The sequence below is a fragment of the Ranitomeya variabilis genome, chromosome 1 (genome assembly GCF_051348905.1).
Source record: "Ranitomeya variabilis isolate aRanVar5 chromosome 1, aRanVar5.hap1, whole genome shotgun sequence".
Lineage (NCBI taxonomy): Eukaryota > Metazoa > Chordata > Amphibia > Anura > Dendrobatidae > Ranitomeya > Ranitomeya variabilis.
In genome coordinates, this window is record NC_135232.1 from 199,999,246 (window position 1) to 200,024,753 (window position 25,508).

The 25,508-nt window shown below is 44.5% G+C and overlaps 1 protein-coding gene across 1 annotated transcript in view; it reads right to left on the reverse strand.

The window, feature by feature from the left end:
* The window catches only part of OSBP2 (oxysterol binding protein 2), a 377,818-nt gene that overhangs the window by 286,623 nt on the left and 65,687 nt on the right, over positions 1-25,508 (reverse strand). Inside the window, exon 2 of the mRNA XM_077291739.1 lies at positions 1,771-1,979. Coding sequence (XP_077147854.1) covers positions 1,771-1,979 — 209 coding nt within the window. The remainder of the gene's footprint in view (positions 1-1,770; positions 1,980-25,508) is intronic.

Here is a 25,508-nt window from a genome sequence, read left to right on the forward strand (position 1 = left end):
TTTATAAGAAGCCATTATAAGAAGCCATCATTAGGTTGGGCATCATAGGAAGACATAATTAGGCTGGGTTTTATAAGAAGCCATCATTAGGCTGGGCTTTATAAGAAGCCATCATTAGGCTGGGCTTCATAAGAAGCCATCATTAGGCTTGGCTTTATAAGAAGCCATCATTAGGCTGGGCTTCATAAGAAGCCATCATGTTCCCAATATAATGCAATAAAATTCTACTATAGAACAGCCACTTAAATAAAATCAGAGGACCACCAGCTACAATTTCTAATTGTCCTACTAGGGAATATTACAAGGGTTGTCTTCAGTTTTCTGAAATAAACATACCCATTAGTAAATTGCCCTAGTATGTATCTGTCTGAGATGTAAAAATGAGATTGTGGCCCCAATAAGGTCTAGGAATGAGGAGATTGGTGACAATTTCTATACAGCGCTGAGCTGAATACAATCCCAGTGAAGAAATAAATGAAAAAAAATTATTCTATGCTTATGGTAACAGATAGAGAGGCTGATAAAACAAGGACTATATGTTAAAACACGTGGGGCAAATCATGCGATGATATGTCCTGTATCAGCAGAAGACCGCATACATGTAGAAAATGGTGCCCAATACATACAATGGCAGGCTGTCCCTCACCATTCTCACTTTAGAAACGTAAAAAAAAAAAAGTTAATAAACCAATCGCACAGACGACAAAACCCACCTGTCTAAACTGGTATTATTGCGTTGTTAGAGTTACTCTATTTTTTATATATAAACTCAGTCAATATAAAATTATGTTCTCCATTTCAATTTTTTATTAAAAAAATGAGGCAAAAAAAAAAAACCTTCTCCAGCTTATGGTGTGAGAATTTTTTTCAGCTGAGTCTCGAAGATAAAGGCGAATATTGAGATTTTGTTGTATAACTTTTGATACACTCCAAAACAACATGAAAAAAAAAAGCTTTTTTTTTATAAAAAAAAAAAAAAAAAAGGTTACTTTATGAATGAACTATTTACATTATAAGAAAAAGACAGATATCCAGCATCAGGATCTTCCATTAAAAGCCATAATTTTAATTAAGGTAAAACCAAAAAACGTTGCAATACCCACACTAAAACATTAAAAATCTGTGCCAACGCGTTACTGTCAAATGTTTTTAGTAATTGAAAATAGAAAATGGAGACTGGATGGCGCCATATTCTGTTTCATCGCCGCTCGGCATTAAGATCAGGCAAGACTTAATATTTCACTCCTTTCTGTCTCCGGTATTTTGTACTGTATATTCCTCAGGTGGTAATCTCATAATATATAATTGTTTCTTTCTTCACCACCATATTTACGGCTTATTAGCCGGTGATTACTTTCACTTATTCATGTGATGAAACAGGATATGACTTAATGCTCCTTCCGATCTCCACTTTCTATATGCAATGACTAAAGACATTCGACTGAAACGCGTTTGCACAGATTTTTTATGTTTTTGGTGTGGATATTGCCACACTTTTTGGTTTTACTTTTAATAAAATGGCTTTTATTGGAAGATCCTGATGCTGCATATCTGCCTTTTTCTCCAACTCAAATGATTCTGGTGTAAATCATTATACCTTCACTGCCTATCTCCCTACACAAGCAGGACACATGAAATGCAAGACAAGAGGTAACGCTTTTAGAAATAATTCTTTGGACATCAACCACGCATAGAATGTTCAGAAATTTTCTTATTCTTTTGTCACAAAAACATCTGCGATTCTCTCAGGCGATCGGTGAAGAACACTACCTGACTGGTTGTTCATCATGCGGACAGCCTTGGCTTTGGCCAGTTCCAAGGCTGTGACCCATCTCTGTCTCTCCACTTCGCAGCTTGCCTTGAGATGATATGTCCGGCCACCGTTGGACAGAACAATGTTGCATGAATCTTCTGTGTCAATATGGGCTGTAGACAGGTTGATGGTTCCCCGGCAGGTGTGGGCCATCTCAGCCTGTGTCCTGTGGGATGACAGATTGGGAAATAATGTAAACAGGTAGAACAGCAAAGAGTGTGAATAACATCTAAAAGGGTTATTCCCATCTTGAGAAGTTATCACCTATCCATAGAAAAGAGGACAACTCAGGTATAACAACTGGGCCCTCCACAGATACGAAAAATGGTGCTCGGAAAGCCCCATCTCCATATAGTGGTGACCGGACATACGCACCATTGTATCATTCTCTATGGCACTGCCAGAGATAGCCGAGTGCAGTACTTGACTTTTTCCGGCAGTCGCAGACTGGAGAACAATTGGAGTGCATCGGGACCATCTGGATCCAACAGTCGGACCACTATTGATCAGCAAGTTATTACTTATCCACAGATAAGACATAACTTCTAAACATTGGAATAACCCTTTCTTTCTTTAAAATAAACGTTCTTTGATGAGATACAATAATTACAACTTATGACATTCAACAATATGATACTATATATTGAAAATTTTTACCAAAACTCTAGTTTTCTTAGAATATTTCCTTCTCACCATTTTTATAGTTACAATAGTTTAAACAAAAGAAATATGAAAACCAAGGCCAAATCCTAGAATGTCTGGTACTTCTCTGACTTTTCCAAAATTCCCTCCCAAACTAACTTTCCCCCATTCTACCTTCATTATTCCCAGAGACCCTCTAAGTTTATTTTGAAGCTTTACCACGATGCATAGTTAAACACCTCCATCACCTGTGATATATCTGCTTGTGTGTAGTTATGTTTAACTAGATGGTGGCCCGATTCTAACGCATCGGGTATTCTAGAATATGCATGTCCACGTAGTATATTGCCCAGCCACGTAATATATTGCCCAGTGACGTAATATATTGCCCAGTGACGTAGTATATTGCCCAGTGACGTAGTATATTGCCCAGTGACGTAGTATATTGCCCAGTGACGTAGTATACAGCACTGTCATGGTTCCCAATGGCAAGGGAACGTCAGAGAACTTAAATAACAGACTAGCTCTTGGGTGATGGAATCTCGAGCTGACCGTGAGCTAAACCTACCACACAACTAACAGTGGCCGGGTGACGTACCTACGTTTTATCCCTATACGCCCAGCGCCAGCCGGAGAACTAACTAACCCTAATAGAGGAAAAAACAGACCTGGCTTACCTCTAGGGAAATTCCCCCCAAAAAGGAGACAGAAGCCCCCCCACATATATTGACGGTGAGTTCAGAGGAAAAGACATACGCAGTATGAAGGTAGGTTCAGCAAAGCGAGGTCCGCTTACTAGATAGTAAGAAGATACAATAGGGAACTTCACGGTCAGCTGAAAACCCTATTAAAATACCATCCAGAAATTACTTTAAGACTCATGTGTCAACTCATGACACCGGAGTGGTAATTTCGGCCCACAAGAGCTTCCAGCTACAGAAACATAACATAACTGTGAACTGGAACAAAAATGCAAACAAACTTAGGACTAAGAGTCCAACTTAGCTGATAGTAGTCTAGAAGCAGGAACATGCAACAGAAAGGCTCTGGTTACATTGATGGCCGGCACTAGAATAACTGAGCAGCAAGGCTAAATAGGATACTCCCATATCCTGATGGAAACAGGTGAACAGAGAAAGTGAAGCACACAAGTCCAGTACCACCAGTGACCACCGGGGGAGCCCAAAAACCAAATTCACAACAGTACCCCCCCCTCAAGGAGGGGGCACCGAACCCTCACAAGAACCACCAGGGCGATCAGGATGAGCCCTATGAAAGGCACGGACCAAATCAGAGGCATGAACATCAGAGGCTGTCACCCAAGAATTATCCTCCTGACCGTAGCCCTTCCACTTGACCAGATACTGAAGTTTCCGTCTGGAAACACGGGAGTCCAAGATCTTCTCCACAACGTACTCCAATTCACCCTCAACCAACACCGGAGCGGGAGGCTCAACGGAAGGCACAACCGGTACCTCATACCTGCGCAATAATGACCGATGGAAGACATTATGGATAGAAAAAGATGCCGGGAGGTCCAATCGAAAGGACACAGGGTTAAGAATCTCCAAAATCTTATACGGGCCGATGAACCGAGGCTTAAACTTAGGAGAAGAAACCCTCATAGGGACAAAACGAGAAGACAACCACACCAAGTCCCCAACACGAAGACGAGGACCAACACGACGACGGCGGTTAGCAAAATGCCGAGTCTTCTCCTGGGACAACTCCAAATTGTCCACCACCTGTCCCCAAATCCGATGCAACCTATCCACCACAGTATCCACTCCAGGACAATCCGAAGACTCCACCTGACCAGAAGAAAAGCGAGGATGAAACCCCGAATTGCAAAAGAAAGGAGAAACCAAAGTGGCAGAACTAGCCCGATTATTGAGGGCAAACTCCGCCAACGGCAAAAAGGCAACCCAGTCATCCTGATCCGCAGACACAAAACACCTCAAATAAGTCTCCAAGGTCTGATTAGTTCGCTCAGTCTGGCCATTAGTCTGAGGATGGAACGCAGACGAAAAAGACAAATCAATGCCCATCCTAGCACAGAACGCCCGCCAAAATCTAGACACGAACTGGGTCCCCCTGTCAGAAACGATATTCTCCGGAATACCATGCAAGCGAACCACATTTTGAAAAAACAGAGGAACCAACTCGGAAGAGGACGGCAACTTAGGCAAGGGCACCAAATGAACCATCTTTGAAAAACGGTCACACACCACCCAGATGACAGACATTTTCTGAGAAACAGGGAGATCAGAAATAAAATCCATAGAGATGTGAGTCCAAGGCCTCTTTGGAATAGGCAAAGATAACAACAATCCGCTAGCCCGAGAACAACAAGGTTTGGCCCGAGCACAAACATCACAAGACTGCACAAAAACTCGTACATCTCGAGACAGAGAAGGCCACCAGAAGGACCTAGCCACCAAATCCCTGGTACCAAAGATCCCGGGATGACCTGCCAACGCAGAAGAATGAACCTCCGAGATGACTCTACTGGTCCAATCATCAGGAACAAACAGTCTACCAGGCGGGCAACGATCAGGTCTATCCGCCTGAAACTCCTGCAAAGCCCGTCACAGGTCTGGGGAAACAGCAGATAATATCACCCCATCCTTAAGGATACCTGTAGGTTCAGAATCACCAGGGAAATCAGGCTCAAAACTCCTAGAAAGGGCATCCGCCTTCACATTTTTAGAACCTGGTAAGTATGAGACCACAAAATTAAACCGAGAGAAAAACAACGACCAGCGCGCCTGTCTAGGATTCAGGCGCCTGGCAGACTCAAGATAAATCAAATTCTTGTGATCGGTCAATACCACCACCTGATGTCTAGCTCCCTCAAGCCAATGATGCCACTCCTCAAAAGCCCACTTCATAGCCAAAAGCTCCCGATTACCAATATCATAATTTCGCTCGGCGGGCGAAAATTTTCGAGAAAAGAACGCACAAGGTCTCATCACGGAGCAATCGGAACTTTTCTGCGACAAGACCGCCCCAGCTCCGATCTCGGAAGCATCGACCTCAACCTGAAAAGGAAGAGTAACATCAGGCTGACGCAACACAGGGGCGGAAGAAAAGCGGCGCTTAAGCTCCCGAAAGGCCTCCACAGCAGCAGGGGACCAATCAGCAACATCAGCACCCTTTTTGGTCAAATCAGTCAAAGGTTTAGCAACATCAGAAAAACCAGTTATAAATCGACGATAAAAATTAGCAAAGCCCAAAAATTTCTGAAGGCTCTTAAGCGAAGAAGGTTGCGTCCAATCACAAATAGCCCGAACCTTGACAGGATCCATCTCAATGGAAGAGGGGGAAAAAATGTACCCCAAAAAAGAAATCTTTTGAACCCCAAAAATACACTTAGAACCCTTCACACACAAGGAATTAGCCCGCAAAACCTGAAAAACCCTCCTGACCTGTTGGACATGAGAATCCCAGTCATCCGAAAAAATCAAAATATCATCCAGATACACGATCATGAATTTATCCAAATATTCCCGGAAAATGTCATGCATAAAGGACTGAAAGACTGAAGGGGCATTTGAAAGACCAAAAGGCATTACTAAATACTCAAAATGGCCCTCGGGCGTATTAAATGCGGTTTTCCACTCATCCCCCTGCTTAATTCGCACCAAATTATACGCCCCACGGAGATCAATCTTAGAGAACCACTTAGCCCCTTTTATTCGAGCAAACAAATCAGTCAGCAGTGGCAGAGGATACTGATATCTGACTGTAATTTTATTCAAGAGTCGATAATCAATACACGGCCTCAAAGAGCCATCTTTTTTAGATACAAAGAAAAAACCGGCTCCTAAGGGAGATGAAGAAGGACGAATATGTCCCTTTTCCAGGGACTCCTTAATATATTCTCGCATAGCAGCATGTTCAGGTACAGACAGATTAAATAAACGACCCTTTGGAAATTTACTGCCCGGAATCAGATCTATGGCACAATCGCAATCTCTGTGAGGAGGTAGTGAACCAAGCTTAGGCTCCTCAAAAACATCACGATAATCAGATAAAAATTCCGGAATCTCAGAGGGAATAGATGACGAAATGGAAACCAAAGGTACGTCCCCATGAGCCCCCTGACATCCCCAGCTTAACACAGACATTGCTTTCCAGTCAAGAACTGGGTTATGAGATTGTAACCATGGCAATCCGAGCACCAAAACATCATGTAGATTGTACAACACAAGGAAGCGAATCGTCTCCTGATGGTCTGGATTCATACGCATAGTCACTTGTGTCCAGTATTGTGGTTTATTACTAGCCAATGGTGTAGAGTCAATACCCTTCAGAGGTATAGGAACTTCCAGAGGCTCTAGATCAAACCCACAGCGCCTGGCAAAGGACCAATCCATAAGACTCAAAGCGGCGCCAGAGTCGACATAGGCATCCGCGGTAATTGACGATAATGAACAAATCAAGGTCACAGACAGAATAAACTTAGACTGTAAAGTGCCAATTGAAATAGACTTATCAACCTTTTTTGTACGTTTAGAGCATGCTGATATAACATGAGTTGAATCACCACAATAGAAGCACAACCCATTTTTTCGCCTAAAATTCTGCCGTTCGCTTCTGGACAGAATTCTATCACATTGCATATTTTCTGGAGCCTTCTCAGAAGACACCGCCAAATGGTGCACAGGTTTGCGCTCCCGCAAACGCCGATCAATCTGAATAGCCATTGTCATGGACTCATTCAGACCTGTAGGTGCAGGGAACCCCACCATAACATCTTTAATGGCATCAGAGAGACCCTCTCTGAAATTCGCCGCCAGGGCGCACTTATTCCACTGAGTAAGCACAGACCATTTACGAAATTTTTGGCAGTATATTTCAGCTTCATCTTGCCCTTGAGATAGGGCCATCAAGGTTTTTTCAGCCTGAATCTCTAAATTAGGTTCCTCATAAAGCAACCCCAAAGCCAGAAAAAACGCATCCACATTGAGCAACGCAGGATCCCCGGGTACCAACGCAAATGCCCAATCCTGAGGGTCACCCCGCAGCAAGGAAATTACTATCCTAACCTGCTGTGCGGGATCTCCAGCGGAGCGAGATCTCAGGGAAAGAAATAATTTACAATTATATTTGAAATTCAGGAAACGAGATCTATCCCCGGAGAAAAATTCTGGTATAGGAATTCTAGGTTCAGATATAGGAGCATGAATAACAAAATCCTGTAAATTTTGAACCTTCGTAGCAAGATTATTCAAACCTGTAGCCAAACTCTGAGGATCCATTTTAATCAGGTGAGATCAGAGCCATTCAAGGATTAGAAGGAGAGAGAGAGGCAAAGGCTGCAATTAGAGCAGAAATGCAACTAAGTCAACTATAGAGCAAGCTCAGAGGAAAAAAAAAATAAAAAAATCTGCAGACTTCTTTTTCTCTCCTTTCTTCTGCCAACGGTTTTAACCCTTGGCCGGCCATACTGTCATGGTTCCCAATGGCAAGGGAACGTCAGAGAACTTAAATAACAGACTAGCTCTTGGGTGATGGAATCTCGAGCTGACCGTGAGCTAAACCTACCACACAACTAACAGTGGCCGGGTGACGTACCTACGTTTTATCCCTAGACGCCCAGCGCCAGCCGGAGAACTAACTAACCCTAATAGAGGAAAAAACAGACCTGGCTTACCTCTAGGGAAATTCCCCCAAAAAGGAGACAGAAGCCCCCCACATATATTGACGGTGAGTTCAGAGGAAAAGACATACGCAGTATGAAGGTAGGTTCAGCAAAGCGAGGTCCGCTTACTAGATAGTAAGAAGATACAATAGGGAACTTCACGGTCAGCTGAAAACCCTATTAAAATACCATCCAGAAATTACTTTAAGACTCATGTGTCAACTCATGACACCGGAGTGGTAATTTCGGCCCACAAGAGCTTCCAGCTACAGAAACATAACATAACTGTGAACTGGAACAAAAATGCAAACAAACTTAGGACTAAGAGTCCAACTTAGCTGATAGTAGTCTAGAAGCAGGAACATGCAACAGAAAGGCTCTGGTTACATTGATGGCCGGCACTAGAATAACTGAGCAGCAAGGCTAAATAGGATACTCCCATATCCTGATGGAAACAGGTGAACAGAGAAAGTGAAGCACACAAGTCCAGTACCACCAGTGACCACCGGGGGAGCCCAAAAACCAAATTCACAACAGTCATGGTAATCCGATATCTAGAATACTTCTTGATTTATTTGTTTTTCCTGCTTAGTCATTTTCCTTTAGATTGCATTCTTTTTATTATTATTATTTTGCCTTTTTTTTATCCATTGTTAATTTATTACAGCATAATTAATTAATACTGCCCTGGTTATAATGGCTGTGCATATTTGTGCTCTTGAGGCCATAAACCATGCTATGATTAGGAGCTGAGGAGCTTGGAGCTGCTAAGCGGTTTATTCCTGGCGTTCTGGGTATAAAATGTAGTAGTACGTTGTGGGTTTTAATGAGTCGGTGAGTGGCGGGGTCACTGTGACGCTGCGTGATCTTCCGGGGCTGTGGTGGATGTGATTGCAGCTCTCCAGGCATGTCGCTATGTATCTGTGCAGGTTTATTGCAGCATTAATACTGATGTTAGTAACAGTCCACAGTGCCCTTTATCTTCTTTTTGCCATTAATCAGGATTGGTCTGTTATCTCCAAATATTAATTTTTTACTTTGCACAGTCCATTAAAAATAAGTTTTATCTGCTGAAGAGACGTCTGCTCCCTTCTTATACTCCCGCCTAATCCATTACATTGTGAAATCGGAATTAAGAGTGTAAGCAAGGTCACTGTAGTTTCATGCGGTGGAGACTCGTACTTGTTAGAAAGTATTGATTTTCTCACGTCGCTTTCTTCATGAGCCCTACAGTAGTCTAACGATTAACCCCAATTTCAGGAATAACACAACTACCATGTGCTTCATTAACAAATACATCTTCTAGCAGAACCTAACATTATCCAACTACTTGACTAAAGAAAAGGACAAAAAGTTGAAGAATTCCTAAAAGGGAATGTTTCATCAGAAAATTTACTGCGATTACCGTGTGTAAAAACATCTTTGATTCTTTTTTTTTTCTTTCACTATATCAAATGAAAAAGTGTCTTTTAGTTTCATCACAGTCAGAATTACAAGCAACTCCTAGATGTGGACAACACGATTCCCAATAGGTAGCGGTCACAGCACACCTCCTCTCCCTCCCTGCGCCCTAACCTCTGCACAGATTACAGAGCATGTCCTGGAAACCCTCCCAGTCTATTGTTTCCTATGGTAGATGTAAATGTTATTAATCATGCATCCGGCTATCCTGTTGCAGTTAATGGCAGTTTGGGCAAGATGTCTGCCCTTATAACTATGTATAGAGAATTACAATAAAAACCTACAATCGAGGTGTGAGAAATAAAAAGTGTCACTGTCGGGGAATTTGGCTCTTGATAATGGCCTGTTGTGACGTGCTGTGAAATGCACATATCCACTATATTTCCTACCCAAAATCATTATATGTCATCAGTATGTGATCTGTGAAAATCTCACTCCCATGACCCCCAGTAATGATCAGATAGAAAGAAGTAGATGCAGAACTTTCTGCCATACATGGGGTAGTATGAGGCTGAGGGGGAACATGAGCCACACTGCGTCTCAGGAGCCCCAACATGTGCACCCCATCCTCCTCTAGGTGTATTCTGCTTAGAATGAAAACTGTTAAAGGGAACCTGTCAGCAGGATTGTGCTGAGTAACCTACAGACAGTGTCAGGTTGGCGCCAGGGGAAAAAAATTGTCTCTAACAAGATGGCGCCGGCAGCGCCTGCACATTAGCATCTATTAGATCGCCAATAGATGCTACTGCGCAGGTGCTGCTGTAGCGCCCCCACTGCCGCAGGGCCGAGGGGTACCCGGTACCGGGCCTCTGAGTCTCTGCTCTGGGGTTGTCACGGTGGCTAGGCCCGGTCCGTGACCCTGCTGAGGGGCGTACAGTGATGGATATGATGGATGTGGATGGTAGTGGTGGTGCGGTGCAGTAAATAACGAGGACACCGGGTTGCAGTCTCTTTACTGAAGGTCTCTGGGTCCTCAGTCCGGAATACGGTTCACCAGGCTGCGCAAGTCTGGCTGGTCCAATGGCACCTCCAGAGTTCTCTTTGCAGGTGGAAATCTGTGCCTTCCTGCTAGCGCTATGTGTTGTGGTCCTCCCCTGCTGTGCTTACGGGATAGTCCCCACAACTGTTGTGTCTGTTTCTCGTGTTCCCTCACAACAACTCGATTAGATGATGTTCTGCTAATCCTCCGTCCCTCCCGGTGTTATGGTTGGGACGCACCCGTATGACGGGTAGGCTCGGAGCTCTTCCGGGACCCTAGAGTCGCCCCTCTCCACAGGTTGCCCCCCAAGTCTGCATAGGTGATTTAGGTGAGACAGCCCGCCTGTGACTGACTGTCCTGCCGTTGGTTTGAAGTATTGCTTGGAGCTAGATATATGAATACTTCCTCGGCGTTCCGGCCGCCGGTTGTGCGCCTCAGTAGGATGTTGCCTCGGTCTTACAGCACGACTCCTACTGGTATTCTTCTTGCTTTGATCTCGTTTCTCACTCAGCACAATATATCTCGCTTCTGATCCTTTCTTAGGGCACCGCCGCTATGCTGAGCAGGCACGGTCCCGTGACGTTCTTTCTTGTTGCCAGGCCTCTGTCAGGGTCCCAAACCTGACAGGGACCCTACCGAATCTTCCCCACAACACCCCCTGCCACAAGGTGTTGCCTGGTTCCAACCCAGTCAGCTTTCTGACTAACTTCCTGCCTGACCCCCAGTTTACCCACACGGTGAGGAGTGGCCTAATAAATAGCACCCTTAGCTCCCCCTGGAGGCCCGACTGTGAAATGTATTGGTGTATGTGATACCTGGTCAGATGAACTCCTTCAGTGCCATCAGACATACCATAGCCCCCCTTAGCGGCGGAGCCACAGTACTGCAACGACCAGGACTCTGGGGCGCTGCACTGCCAGCGCCATCTTGGTGGAGACAATTTTTTCATCCTCTAGCAGAATGGCGCCTCCAGCGCCTTCTTGGTGGAGACAAATTTTTAACACATCAGACACACTCTGTTGCTCTACAGCCTGCGTCCTCTCTATACAGTAAAGCTTCTGTAATTCGGCTATTTCAGCCCGCCCCATCACCTGCCCTCACTAATGGAGATGGTCAGGACCAGGCATTTAATATTATCTGGAGGTCCTGCAGTATACACATGTAAACTTCTCTCCAGTGCTCCAACCCTACAAGCGGAGCGGACCTGCTCCTCCATCTACAGACCGGGCAGGGTTAGGCTTTGCTCTAGAACCCGTGAGCATTTCCCTTTAATGCAGAGTACGGGCATACTCGCCGCACACATGCAGTGGAGAGCATCTGGAAGAGAATTTTAAAGAAGCAGGTTTGTTTTCTTTTTAAATTATTGCTCCCCCTTACATTCAAAGCTTGGTCGACTGCCTACTTTCGCCCTTATCCTGGCTTTGCTTCCCTTTTTTCAATATGTGGTTATCTTGGATGTCAATCTGTAGCGATAACATAGAGAACATATCCTAAAGATAGGCATTAATTTCACACCAGTGGTGTCTATTGTATGTAATCTTATAATGCTAGGAGAGCTCCTCATTTGGGAATGACCACTCATCCAATCGATATGGGATGATTAAATTTCATACATGGAGGAAATTTTGAAAATTTAAAATTCCCCAAACCCCACAATTTTGCCCTTTTCAATTTACATCTTTTAGATAAGAAAGAGAATATGGGGAATTCACGTGTGCCTAGCATAATTCATGTGATTCTTCTAGTAGTCAAGAAATGTTTACTTAGACTTTTGTTAGAAAAAGAAAGTACTCAAATCTCAACATTAAAAACACTAATGATATATGACAAGTTGGAAACTGATAAAACAACAGACAGTTTCTGTAGGAAATGGAAACCTTTATCTACTATATAATTGTCTAAGGGTCACTTCCGTCTTTCTGTCTGTCCTTCTGTCTGTCTTTCTTTCTGTCACGGATGTTCATTGGTCGCGGCCTCTGTCTGTCATGGAATCCAAGTCGCTGATTGGTCTCGCCAGCTGCCTGTCATGGCTGCCGCAACCAATCAGCGACGGCCACAGTCCGATTAGTCCCTCCCTACTCCCCTGCAGTCAGTGTCCGGCGCCCGCTCCATACTCCCCGCGTTATGCCGCCGGTAACTCACTCCGTTACCGCCGCTATTAACCCTGTGTGGCCAAGTTTTTACTATTGATGCTGCCTATGCAGCCTCAATAGTAAAAACATCTAATGTTAAAAATAATTAAAAAAATAAAAAATTATTATATACTCACCTTCCGCCGCCTTTCCCGCTTCTCGCGATGCTCCGGTGACCGCTGCATGCAAGCCGCAGGTTCCGGTGCTAAGGATGGTGTGTGACAAGGACCTGCCATGATGTCACGGTCATGTGACCCCGACGTCATCACACCCTGGGACCGGAAGCTGCTGCCTGCACCGCACACAGGCGACAGAACTACAAGGGTACCCTCGGAAGGTGAGTATATGTTTATTTTTTAACCTGTGACATACGTGGCTGGGCAATATACTACATAGCTGGGCAATATACTGCGTGACTTGCCAATATACTACGTGGCTCTGTGCTGTATACTGTGTCGCTGTGCAATATACTACGTGGCTCTGTGCTGTATACTACGTAACTGGGTAATATACTACGTGGCTGTGCAATATACTACGCCACTGGGCAATATACTACATAGCTGGGCAATATACTACGTAACTGGGCAATATACTACGTGGCTCTGTGCTGTATACTATGTCGCTGTGCAATATACTACATAACTGGGCAATATACTACGTAACTGGGCAATATACTACGTGGCTCTGTGCTGTGTTGTGAATTTGGTTTTTGGGCTCCCCCGGTGGTCGCTGGTGGTACTGGACTTGTGTGCTTCACTTTCTCTGTTCACCTGTTTCCATCAGGATATGGGAGTATCCTATTTAGCCTTGCTGCTCAGTTATTCTAGTGCCGGCCATCAATGTAACCAGAGCCTTTCTGTTGCATGTTCCTGCTTCTAGACTACTATCAGCTAAGTTGGACTCTTAGTCCTAAGTTTGTTTGCATTTTTGTTCCAGTTCACAGTTATGTTATGTTTCTGTAGCTGGAAGCTCTTGTGGGCCGAAATTACCACTCCGGTGTCATGAGTTGACACATGAGTCTTAAAGTAATTTCTGGATGGTATTTTAATAGGGTTTTCAGCTGACCGTGAAGTTCCCTATTGTATCTTCTTACTATCTAGTAAGCGGACCTCGCTTTGCTGAACCTACCTTCATACTGCGTATGTCTTTTCCTCTGAACTCACCGTCAATATATGTGGGGGGCTTCTGTCTCCTTTTTGGGGGAATTTCCCTAGAGGTAAGCCAGGTCTGTTTTTTCCTCTATTAGGGTTAGTTAGTTCTCCGGCTGGCGCTGGGCGTCTAGGGATAAAACGTAGGTACGTCACCCGGCCACTGTTAGTTGTGTGGTAGGTTTAGCTCACGGTCAGCTCGAGATTCCATCACCCAAGAGCTAGTCTGTTATTTAAGTTCTCTGACGTTCCCTTGCCATTGGGAACCATGACACATGACAAATACATTGAAATGACTGACTAAACAAACATAAGTCAATTAAAGATGAACACCCATCAAAATGTTTAACATCTTAATATAATGCAATCATCATATTATATAGCACTGTGTACATACACTTGCTCATTCTGCCTTTCTACCCAGCTAATGCTTCTCCTTTCCTTTAGGTCTATATCACATTAAAAACCGACTAGCTGATTTCTACTTAGCACTATATAGAAACAGGAGGTCTCTTTTCCCTGCATGAGTCATGAGTCACTGCAAAACCTGATTTCTTGGCAGGAAAGAAGCAGCAGAGAAAAAAAATCATGTTTTTCTTGCATTTTTGCTGTGGGTTTTTTGCAGCGGTTTTGCATGCTAGATTTGTCTATTGTGCATGCTGATAAAGTTTAGTTTTGAAAAAAAAAAAAGTCATATTCCATAGAATCAGGTTTTGGCACAAAAAAAAACACAGCAAAACATGATACCTGCGTTTTTGGTGCATTTTTTGGTGCGCTTTTTCACCATCCGTTTATGTCAATGGGTGAAAAATGCTGAAATAAGTGACATGCTCTATGTTAAAAAAAACATGCAAAGCACAAAATCCTGATGACAAAACAGCAATGTGTGTGCATGAGATTTCTGAAATCGCATAAGCTTTGGTGGTACTGTAAAATACAGCTGAAATTTCCATTGAAAAAAAAAAAATGAAAAAATGCCTAGTGTGAACTTAGTAAACAGGGTCGTATACAGATTTCGGGAAAATTAATTTTGCGTGAACATATAATCCTTTAAAACAATTTATTTATTTTGATTATTAAAAAGACAGCTACCCAGTGTAAACAATTGGTTAAAAAACATGAATGGAAGCATAGACCAATTAATCTACACAAACCCTATAGTATTCCTAATTATCAACCCGCCTAGCAGTGGAGGTTGGCACCCTAAGAGCATGACTTTTTGGCGCCCCCACTCAACGAGGACTGTCCCTCACTTCCCTAGATAGCCCTACCAGTACAGATGGGAAAACATATAGAATCCCAAATAATTGGTTAATGTGGGTACGGAAAGTATTCAGACCCCTTTAAATTTTTCACACTTTGTTTAATTGCAGCCATTTGGTAAAATCAAAAAAGTTCATTTTTTCACATTAATGTACACTCTGCACTAGAGATAAGCGAAACCCGGCTTCCTGGATCGCGCCGGCTGATCAGCGCGGCAGCTGCATGTGTCGCGGCTGTGTCACAGTCACGACACTTGCATGGAGAGCTGTTTTTTGGGCTCTCAATGCCTGTGTCATGACTGTCATACAGCCGCGACACATACAGCTGCCGCGCTGATCAGGCTGATCAGCAGCGGAGATCCAGGAAGCCAGGTTTCCTCTGCAGCTTATTCGGCAAGCGCTATAGCTTGCCGAATAAACCCGAGCAAATTCGCTCAGCTCTACTTTGCACCCCATCTTGACTGAAAAAAAAACCCAGAAATTAGTAATTTTTGCAAATTTAATAAAAAGAAAAACTGAAATATCACATAAGTATTCAGACCTTTTGCTCAGACACTCAATTAAGTCACATGCTGTCCATTTCCTTGTGATTCTCCTTGAGATGGTTCTACTCCTTCATTGGAGTCCAGCTGTGTTTAATTAAACTGATAGGACTTGATTTGCACACACCTGTCTATATAAGACCTCACAGTGCATGTCAGACCAAACGAGAATCATGAGGTCAAAGGAACTGGCCAAGGAGCTCAGAGACAGAATTGTGGCAAGGAATAGATCTGGCCAAGGTTACAACAGAACTTCTGCAGTACTCAAGGTTCCTAAGGGTATGTGTCCCCGGTCAGTAAACGCTGCGTGTTTGACGCTGCAGCGTCAAACACGCAGCGTCCAGATGTTCCAGCATAGTGGAGGGGATTTTTTTAAATCCCGTGTCCACTATGCGTGGAAACCCGCACGCGGCGGGCCTGCGACTCCAGACATGCTGCGCGTCTTTTCAGATCGCAGCATGTCCGTACACCTTGCGGGGACGCAGCGTCCCCGCAAGGCATAACACAGGGCCCTATGGGAGGGGGGCGATGATCCCAGATGTGTACAGTTAACACATCCGGCATCATCGCGTCCCAGAAGGGGGTGGGGTTTAGCGCCGAGCGGCTTCGCCGCTCCGGCGATACCGCCGGCCATCCTGAGCGTGGACACGCAGCCTAAGAGCACAGTGGCCTCCATAATCCTTAACCCCTTCATGACGCAGGCTATTTCGACCTTAATGACCTGGCCGTTTTTTTGCAATTCTGACCAGTGTCCCTTTATGAGGTAACTCAGGAAGGCTTCAACGGATCCTAGCAGTTCTGAGACTGTTTTTTCGTGACATATTGGGCTTCATGTTAGTGGTAAATTTAGGTCGATAATTTTTGCATTTATTTGTGAAAAAAAATGGAAATTTAGTGAAAAATTTGAAAATTTCGCAATTTTCACATTTTTAATTTTTATTCTGTTAAATAACATTACCCACATGTCTACTTTACATCAGCACAATTTTGGAAACAACATTTTCTTTGGCTAGGAAGTTATAAGGGTTAAAATTTGACCAGCGATTTCTCATTTTTACAACGAAATTTACAAAACCATTTTTTTTAGGGACCACCTCACATTTGAAGTCAGTTTGAAGGGTCTATATGGCTGAAAATACCCAAAAGTGACACCATTCTAAAAACTGCACCCCTCAAGGTGCTCAAAACCACATTCAAAAAGTTTATTAACCCTTCAGGTGCTTCACAGCAGCAGAAGCAACATGGAAGGAAAAAAATGAACATTTAACTTTTTAGTCACAAAAATGATCTTTTAGCAACAATTTTTTTATTTTCCCAAGGGTAAAAAGAGAAACTGGAACCCAAAAGTTATTGTACAATATGTCCTGAGTACGCCGATACCCCATATGTGGGGGGGGGAACCACTGTTTGGGCGCACGACAGGGCTCGGAAGGGAAGGAGCGCCATTTGACTTTTGAATGAAAAATTAGCTCCAATCGTTAGCAGACACCATGTCCTGTTTGGAGAGCCCCTGTGTGCCTGAACATTGGAGTTCCCCCACATGTGACCCCATTTTGGAAACTAGACCTCCTATGGAACTAATCTGGATGTGCGGTGACCACATTAAACCCCCAAGTGCTTCACAGACGTTTATAACACAGAGCCGTAAAAATAAAAAATCATTTTTCTTTCCTCAAAAATTATGTTTTAGTAAGTAATTTTTTATTTTCACAAGGGTAACAGGAGAAGTGGACCGCAATATTTGTTGACCTTTTTGTCCTGAGTACGCTGATACCCCATATGTGGGGGTAAACCACTGCTTGGGCACACGTCGGGGCTCGGAAGGGAGGGAGCACCATTTGACTTTTTGAACGCAAGATTGGCTGGAATCAATGGTGGCGCCATGTTGCGTTTGGAGACCCCTGATGTGCCTAAACAGTGGAAACCCCTCAATTCTAACTCCAACACTAACCCCAACACACCCCTAACCCTAATCTCAACTCTTGCCATAACCCTAATCACAACCCTAACCCCAACACACCCCTAACCACAACCCTAACCCGACACACCCCTAACCCCAATCCCAACCCTAATCCTAACTCTAATCCCAACCCTAACCCCAACACACCCCTAAACCTAACCATAACCCTAACCACAAGCCTAATCTTAGCCCTAATTCCAACCCTAACCCTAAGGCTATGTGCCCACGTTGCGGATTCGTGTGAGATTTTTCAGCACCATTTTTGAAAAATCCGCAGGTAAAATGCACTGCGCTTTCCCTGCGGATTTACCACGGATTTCCAGCATTTTTTTGTGCGGATTTCACCTGCGGATTCCTGTTGAGAAACAGGTGTAAAACGCTGCGGAATCCGCACAAAGAATTGAGATGCTGCGGAAAATACAATGCAGTATTTTCCGCACCATTGGCACAGCGGATTTGGTTTTCCATAGGTTTACATGGTACTGTAAACCTGATGGAAAACTGCTACGAATCCGCAGCGGCGAATCCGCCGCGGATCCGCAGCCAAATCCGCACCGTGTGCACATACTAAGGCTATGTGCCCACGCTGCAGATTCCATTGCGGAATTTTCCGCAGCGGAATTGATAAATCTGCAGTGCAAAACCGCTGCGGTTTTTACTGCGGATTTATTGCGGTTTCTAGTGCGGTTTCCGCTGCGGGTTTACACCTGCAGTTTCGATTGGAGCAGGTGTAAATCTACAGTGGAATCCGCACAAAGAATTGACATGCTGCGGAATATAAACTGCTGCGTTTCCACGCGTTTTTTTCCGCAGCATGTGCACTGCGGATTTCGTTTCCCATAGGTTTACATTGTACTGTAAACTTATGGGAAACCGCTGTGGACCCGCAGCTGCAGAAACGCTGTGGTTCCGCAGCGAAATCCGCAATGTGTGCACATACCCTAATTATAACCCTAACCCTAATTCTAACCCTAACCCTAGTTCTAACCCTAACCCTAGTGTAAAAAAAAGAAGTAAATATATTTTCTTTATTTTTATTATTGTCCCTACCTATGGGGGTGATAAAGGGGGGGGGGGGGTTCATTTACTATTTTTTTATTTTGATCACTGTGATAAAACCTATCACAGTGATCAAAATGTACCTAGAACGAATCTGCCGGACGGCAGATTCGGCGGGCGCACTGCGCATGCGCCCGCTATTTTGGAAGATGCTGGCGCCCATGGAGCAGACGGACGGACACCGGAAGGCTCGGTAAGTATGAGGGGGGGGATCGGAGCACGGGGAGGATCGGAGCATGGGGGAAGCGGAGCACAGGACGGAGGACTGGGGAGGCGATCGGTGGCGGTGGGGGGGGGGGGGCAGATCAGGGTTTCCAGCCATGGCCGATGATATTGCAGCATCGACCATGGATGGATTGTAATATTTCACCATTTTCATAGGTGAAATATTACAAATCGCTCAGATTGGCTGTTGAAAGTGAAACAGCCAATCAGAGCAATCGTAGCCACGAGGGGGTGAAGCCACCCCCCCTGGGCTGAAGTACCACTCTCCCTGTCCCCGCAGATCAGGTGAAATTGGAGTTAACCCTTTCACCCGATCTGCAGGGACGCGATCCCTCCATGACGCCACATAGGCGTCACAGGTCGGATTGGCACCGACTTTCATGACGCCTATGTGGCGTCACAGGTCGGGAAGGGGTTAACCCCTTTACCCCCAAGGGTGGTTTGCACGTTAATGACCAGGCCAATTTTTACAATTCTGACCACTGTCCCTTTATGAGGTTATAACTCTGGAACGCTTCAACGGATCCCGGTGATTCTGACACTGTTTTCTCGTGATATATTGTACTTCATTATAGTGGTAACATTTCTTTGATATTACCTGTGTTTATTTGTGAAAAAAAACGGAAATTTGGCGAAAATTTTGCAATTTTCCAACTTTGAATTTTTATGCAATTAAATCACAGAGATATGTCACACAAAATACTTAATTAGTAACATTTCCCACATGTCTACTTTACATCAGCTCAATTTTGGAACCAAATTTTTTTTTGTTAGGGAGTTATAAGGGTTAAAAGTTGACCAGCAATTTCTCATTTTTACAACACCATATTTTTTTTAGGGGCCACATCTCATTTGAAGTCATTTTGAGGGGTCTATATGATAGAAAATAACCAAGTGTGACACCATTCTAAAAATGGCACCCCTCAAGGTGCTCAAAACCACATTCAAGAAGTTGATTAACCCTTCAGGTGTTTCACAAGAATTTTTGGAATGTTTAAAAAAAATGAACATTTAACTTTTTTTTTTCACAAAAAAATTACTTCAGCTCCAATTTGTTTTATTTTACCAAGGGTAACAGGAGAAAATGGCCCCCCTAAAGTTGTTGTACAATTTGTCCTGAGTACGCCGATACCCCATATGTGGGGGTAAACCACTGTTTGGGCGCATGGGAGAGCTCGGATGGGAAGGAGCGCTGTTTTACTTTTCAATGCAAAATTGACAGGAATTGAGATGGGACGCCATGTTGCGTTTGAAGAGCCACTGATGTGCCTAAACATTGAAACCCCCCACAAGTGACACCATTTTGGAAAGTAGACCCCCTAAGGAACTAATCTAGATGTGTTGTGAGACCTTTGAACCCCCAAGTGTTTCACTACAGTTTATATCGCAGAGCCGTGAAAATTAAAATTCTTTTTTTTTTCCACAAAAATTATTTTTTAGCCCCCAGTTTTGTGTTTTCCCAAGGGTAACAGGAGAAATTGGACCCCAAAAGTTGTTGTCCAATTTGTCCCGAGTACGCTGATACCCCATATGTTGGGGTAAACCCCTGTTTGGGCGCACGGGAGAGCTCGGAAGGGAAGGAGCACTGTTTTACTTTTTCAACGCAGAATTGGCTGGAATTGAGATTGGACGACATGTCGCGTTTGGAGAGCCCCTGATGTGCCTAAACAGTGGAAACCCGCCAATTATAACTGAAACCCTAATCCAAACACACCCCTAACCCTAATCCCAACAGTAACCCTAACCACACCCCTAACCATGACACACCCCTAAACCTAATCCCAACCCTATTCCCAACCGTAAATGTAATCCAAACCCTAACTTTAGCCCCAACCCTAACCCTAACTTTAGCCCCAACCCTACCTCTAGCCCTAAACCTAACCCTTGCCCTAACCCTTGCCCTAACCCTAACCCTAGCCCTAACCCTAACGGGAAAATGGAAATAAATACATTTTTTAAATTTTTCGCTAACTAAGGGGGTGATGAAGGGGGGTTTGATTTACTTTTATAGCGGGTTTTTTTAGCGGATTTTTAAGATTGGCAGCCGTCACACAATGAAAGATGCTTTTTATTGCAAAAAATATTTTTTTCGTTACCACATTTTGAGAGCTATAATTTTTCCATATTTTGTTCCATAGAGTCATGTGAGGTCTTGTTTTTTGCAGGACAAGTTGACGTTTTTATTGGTAACATGTTCGGGCACGTGACATTTTTTGATCGCTTTTTATTCCGATTTTTGTGAGGCAGAATGACCAAAAACCAGCTATTCATGAATTTCTTTTGGGGGAGGCGTTTATACCGTTCCGCGTTTGGTAAAATGGATAAAGCCGTTTTAGTCTTCGGGTCAGTACGATTACAGCGATACCTCATTTATATCATTTTTTTATGTTTTGGCGCTTTTATACGATAAAAACTATTTTATAGAAAAAATAATTATTTTTGCATCGCTTTATTCTGAGGACTATAACTTTTTTCTTTTATGACACTGTATGGTGGCTTGTTTTTTGCGGGACAAGATGACATTTTCAGCGGTACCATGGTTATTTATATCCGTCTTTTTGATCGCGTGTTATTCCACTTTTTGTTTGGTGGTATGATAACAAAGCGTTGTTTTTTGCCTCGTTTTTTTTTTTACGGTGTTCACTGAAGGGGTTAACTAGTGGGACAGTTTTATAGGTCAGGTCGTTACGGACGCGGCGATACTAAATGTGTACTTTTATTGTTTTTTTTTATTTACATAAAGCAATGTATTTATAGGAACAATATATTTTTTTTTTTAATTTGTTTTTTTTAATTTTTTTTTAATTTATTTTACACATGTGAATTTTTTTTTTTTTTACACCATAACATTGCCCCAGGGGGGGGCATCATGTTATAGTGTAAGATCGGTGATCTGACACTTTGCTGTGCACTGTGTCAGATCGGCGATCTGACGTGCACAGCTCCAGGCTTCCCGGCGCCTGCTCTGAGCAGGCGCTGTGAAGCCACCTGCCTGCAGGACCCGGATGCCGCGGTCATTTTGGATCCGGGCCTGCTGCCGGGAAGAGGAGGTAAGAGACCCTCGGAGCAACGCGATCACATCGCGTTGCTCCGGAGGTCTCAGGGAAGCACGCAGGGAGCCCCCTCCCTGCGCGATGCTTCCCTATACCACCAAAACACTGCGATCATGTTTGATCGCAGTGTGCCAGGGGGGTTAATGTGTCGGGGGCGGTCCGTGACCGCGCCTGGCACATAGTGCCGGATGTCAGCTGCGATAGTCAGCTGACACCCGGCCGCGATCGGCCGCGCTCCCCCCGCGAGCGCAGCCGATCGCATATGACGTACTATCCCATCGGTGGTTATACGGGCCCACCCCACCTCGACGGGATAGTATGTCTAATGTCAGAAAGGGGTTAAATGAAAGAAGTTTGGGACCACCAGAAGTCTTCCTAGACCTGGCCGTCCAGCTAAACTGAGCAATCGTGGGAGAAGAGCCTTGGTGAGAGAGGTAAAGAAGAACCCCAAGATCACTGTGGCTGAGCTCCAAAGAAGCAGTAAGGAGATGGGAGAAAGTTCCACAAAGTCAACTATCACTGCAGCCCTCCACCAGTCGGGCCTTTATGGCAGAGTGGCCTGACGGAAGCCTCTCCCCAGTGCAAGACATATGAAAGCCCGCATAGAGTTTGCTAAAAACACATGAATTCAGCCAAGTACACAGATATCCTGGATGAAAACCTCTTCCAGAGTGGTCTGGACCTCAGGGATTATATCTGTCACAAATTTAGGATTTTTCCCTAGTCTTTTGACTTTATCTACATTATTTGAATCTTTACATACCACAGACAAAAAAGGAAAGTGACTTAAAAAAAGTGTAAAAACGATGACTCGGGGCCACAGATAATAAATCAGCTATCTGTTGTGCAGGTAAATTATCAGGAAGTAGCTTTTCTAATTTTCAGTATTTTATCTGGAGACTTAAAAAGTAGGACACACATCTGCTCTCAGCAATTTTGTTAGAAGGAAAATTATTGCTGGAATGTTTCGGTGCCAGGCTGCTGAATGGTTTATGGAAGAAGTAGCTCCATTATGCAATGATTATTATGTAGGGGTCTTAATGTACAGCCAGGAGACAGCCAAGTCACTGCAACCCTGACCATATCATGTCATCTGATCACAACAGGTCTCTAAATGCTCCAACTCAACACATAATGTCAAAATGAAAGCAGACGAAATGCTGTACTGGAGAGAACAAGAAATGAGGAAATTGCTAAATCTCAGGAGAATAACACACAGAAGCCTTCGGTAAATGATGGATGTTGTTCTGCACCACAGCAGGGTCACATGGACCTAGCTGAGAGAGCACCTGATTCAAACAATGGAGAAACATCAGAAATCAGAGACGTCGGCTCTTCTCTCACTGAAAGAAGAAATATATCAGAACGTTTCCATTGTTTAGTCACGGAGTCAGGTGCCTGCTGCAAGTGCGGCGATGGATGTGTAAAACCTCCGGTGAGAATGGGGACTTTTTCTGCATTTGGGTTTAGTCTAAAACCCCAGAGTAGGGCTGGGTTGCTGGAGTGAGGAGAAAAAGCAGCTCCAAAGTCATCCACAGTCCTTGTCTTGGGCGGCCTAGTTTAGCCTAATTAGGAGCACTCATTATATATGGTGTTATTTCGGCACACACGGTCCCACCCAGCCTGAGAGAACAAGTGATGCCAAGCAATGGGAGTCACAGATAACAAAACTGGGTTTGAGGTGCGAAGTTTTCGGCCTGCATCTGATGGCTATGGAAAGCTATATGTACAGTTAGTGGCCAGACAGTCTACGAATGGCTTTGTACTACTGAGGTGATTTGTTTTCATACATGAGAAGAATAAAGCTGGTTGAGGCCAACACATCTTGATCTTCTTACCTATCTAACCACGAAAATGGCAATCTTATAGTGAATTAATCACACCCCCGAGTTGTGAAGCGGGTTTTAGATTATTCACTGCCAAAAACTGACCATATTTATTACAATATGAACATTAAACTGAGCAGCTCAATTCATTACATAGAGGTGATTACTGCAGATTGACTCCTAATCGAGGACACACTGCATGTAGCTTGGCCCTGCAGCTCTGCTCCACATTTACATATGGCCGCCACCTGGTACTTGATAATGGATGCTGACTAGCGGGCCGTTATAAATAGGAACTCATGATGCTTGTATGAACAAACACTGCTTAGAAGCACAGCTTTGCCATCACATGTATATGTGGCGCCCCTGAGGGTTTAGTCACCACAGAGGTACTGCACCTCAGCCAGAGGTGTGGTACTCCGCTCTCAGGTAAGGAGGGGGGCACTACCCAGAACCCAAACACTCGCATCTAACACCAGAACTCTCAGGCGCCGGTGAGGGACTATGTAGAGGGTGTGGGTGGAGAGAGTAGAGTTGTCATGGAAACAAGAGGGAGGAGTGAGTTAGGGAGTTCGACAGTTGGAACTGGGGACTTGAGCAGAGAGGAGCTCGTCCCAGTACCAGAGAAGATCGAGAGAGAAGTTCCAGAACAGAGAGAGGAAGGAGGGGTCCTAGGGGCACGGGTAGTGAAGAATCCACCCGTGGGACCCGTATCCACGCTGACCATAGTTGGGTGGAGAGACCAGGTCGCAGAGGGGGAATCGGCCCCCAAGATTAGTGGAGAACTACAAGGCTCAGCTAGCAAGCCGGAGGCTGTGGTATCTGTATGTGCCACAGCCACATCCACACATTCGCTGAAAAGGCAGCCATATAGAATCAAGGGGACCAGGAGGACATCACCCGACAAGATCTGAGGCTGCTGGCTTGGGACACTGTGTGAAGGCGCAGGGCAGGAGAGGTGAGAGCCAGCGCAGTGAGACATCCAGGAAAGGAACATAAGAAGGGGGTTCTGGCAAAGTGTACCCCAAATTATCTGAGAGCTGACTGGACCACAGACCCGGAGGACACAGCACCTGGCTGGGGACTGCATAAAGAACTGTGAGTAAAGTGTGGAAACTGCACCCTGCTGTGTCCTCTGAATTATTGCTGCGCCACCTGCTCTGCATCACAACATCCACCATCACATTTTACATCATCACTGCCCTGGGGCCTAACTCTACCCATGGAGAGCTGTAACAACTCTGCTGCATCACCATCGGCCCCAGCGGTCCCCTTTAAGCAGTGTCGGCTATCTCCTAATTGTCGAATACCACGGGTGGCATCACGAACAATCTCCCCATAAACTTTATTCCCATTTCATTGACTCTTTTATTGGACGCCCAGGGCCACGAAACTGGGTCACTGCTGCCGTGACCACCCCCTTAGGAACCGTCAGACCCGGCCCGAGTACCCCACGGCCCTAGCGGGTGCTCCATGTATACCTATACTAGGTACATACAGCATAAGGTCCAAATTCTAAGAGCCACATTCCACATTAAAACATACATAGTAATACAAATCACGTGAAATATTCTTTATTAATCAATTATCCGAGAGTTATTGCTGCTCATTGGCACAACCATGATCCTTGTCAATGGCATGTCTCCAGTTTGCCACAGTCGATACGGATTGTAGAGGGTCACTGTCGGCAGGGGCACAGTCTATTGACCAGAAGAATGGTAACGCAGGCTGCCGAATCCTATGACCATATTCCCACATA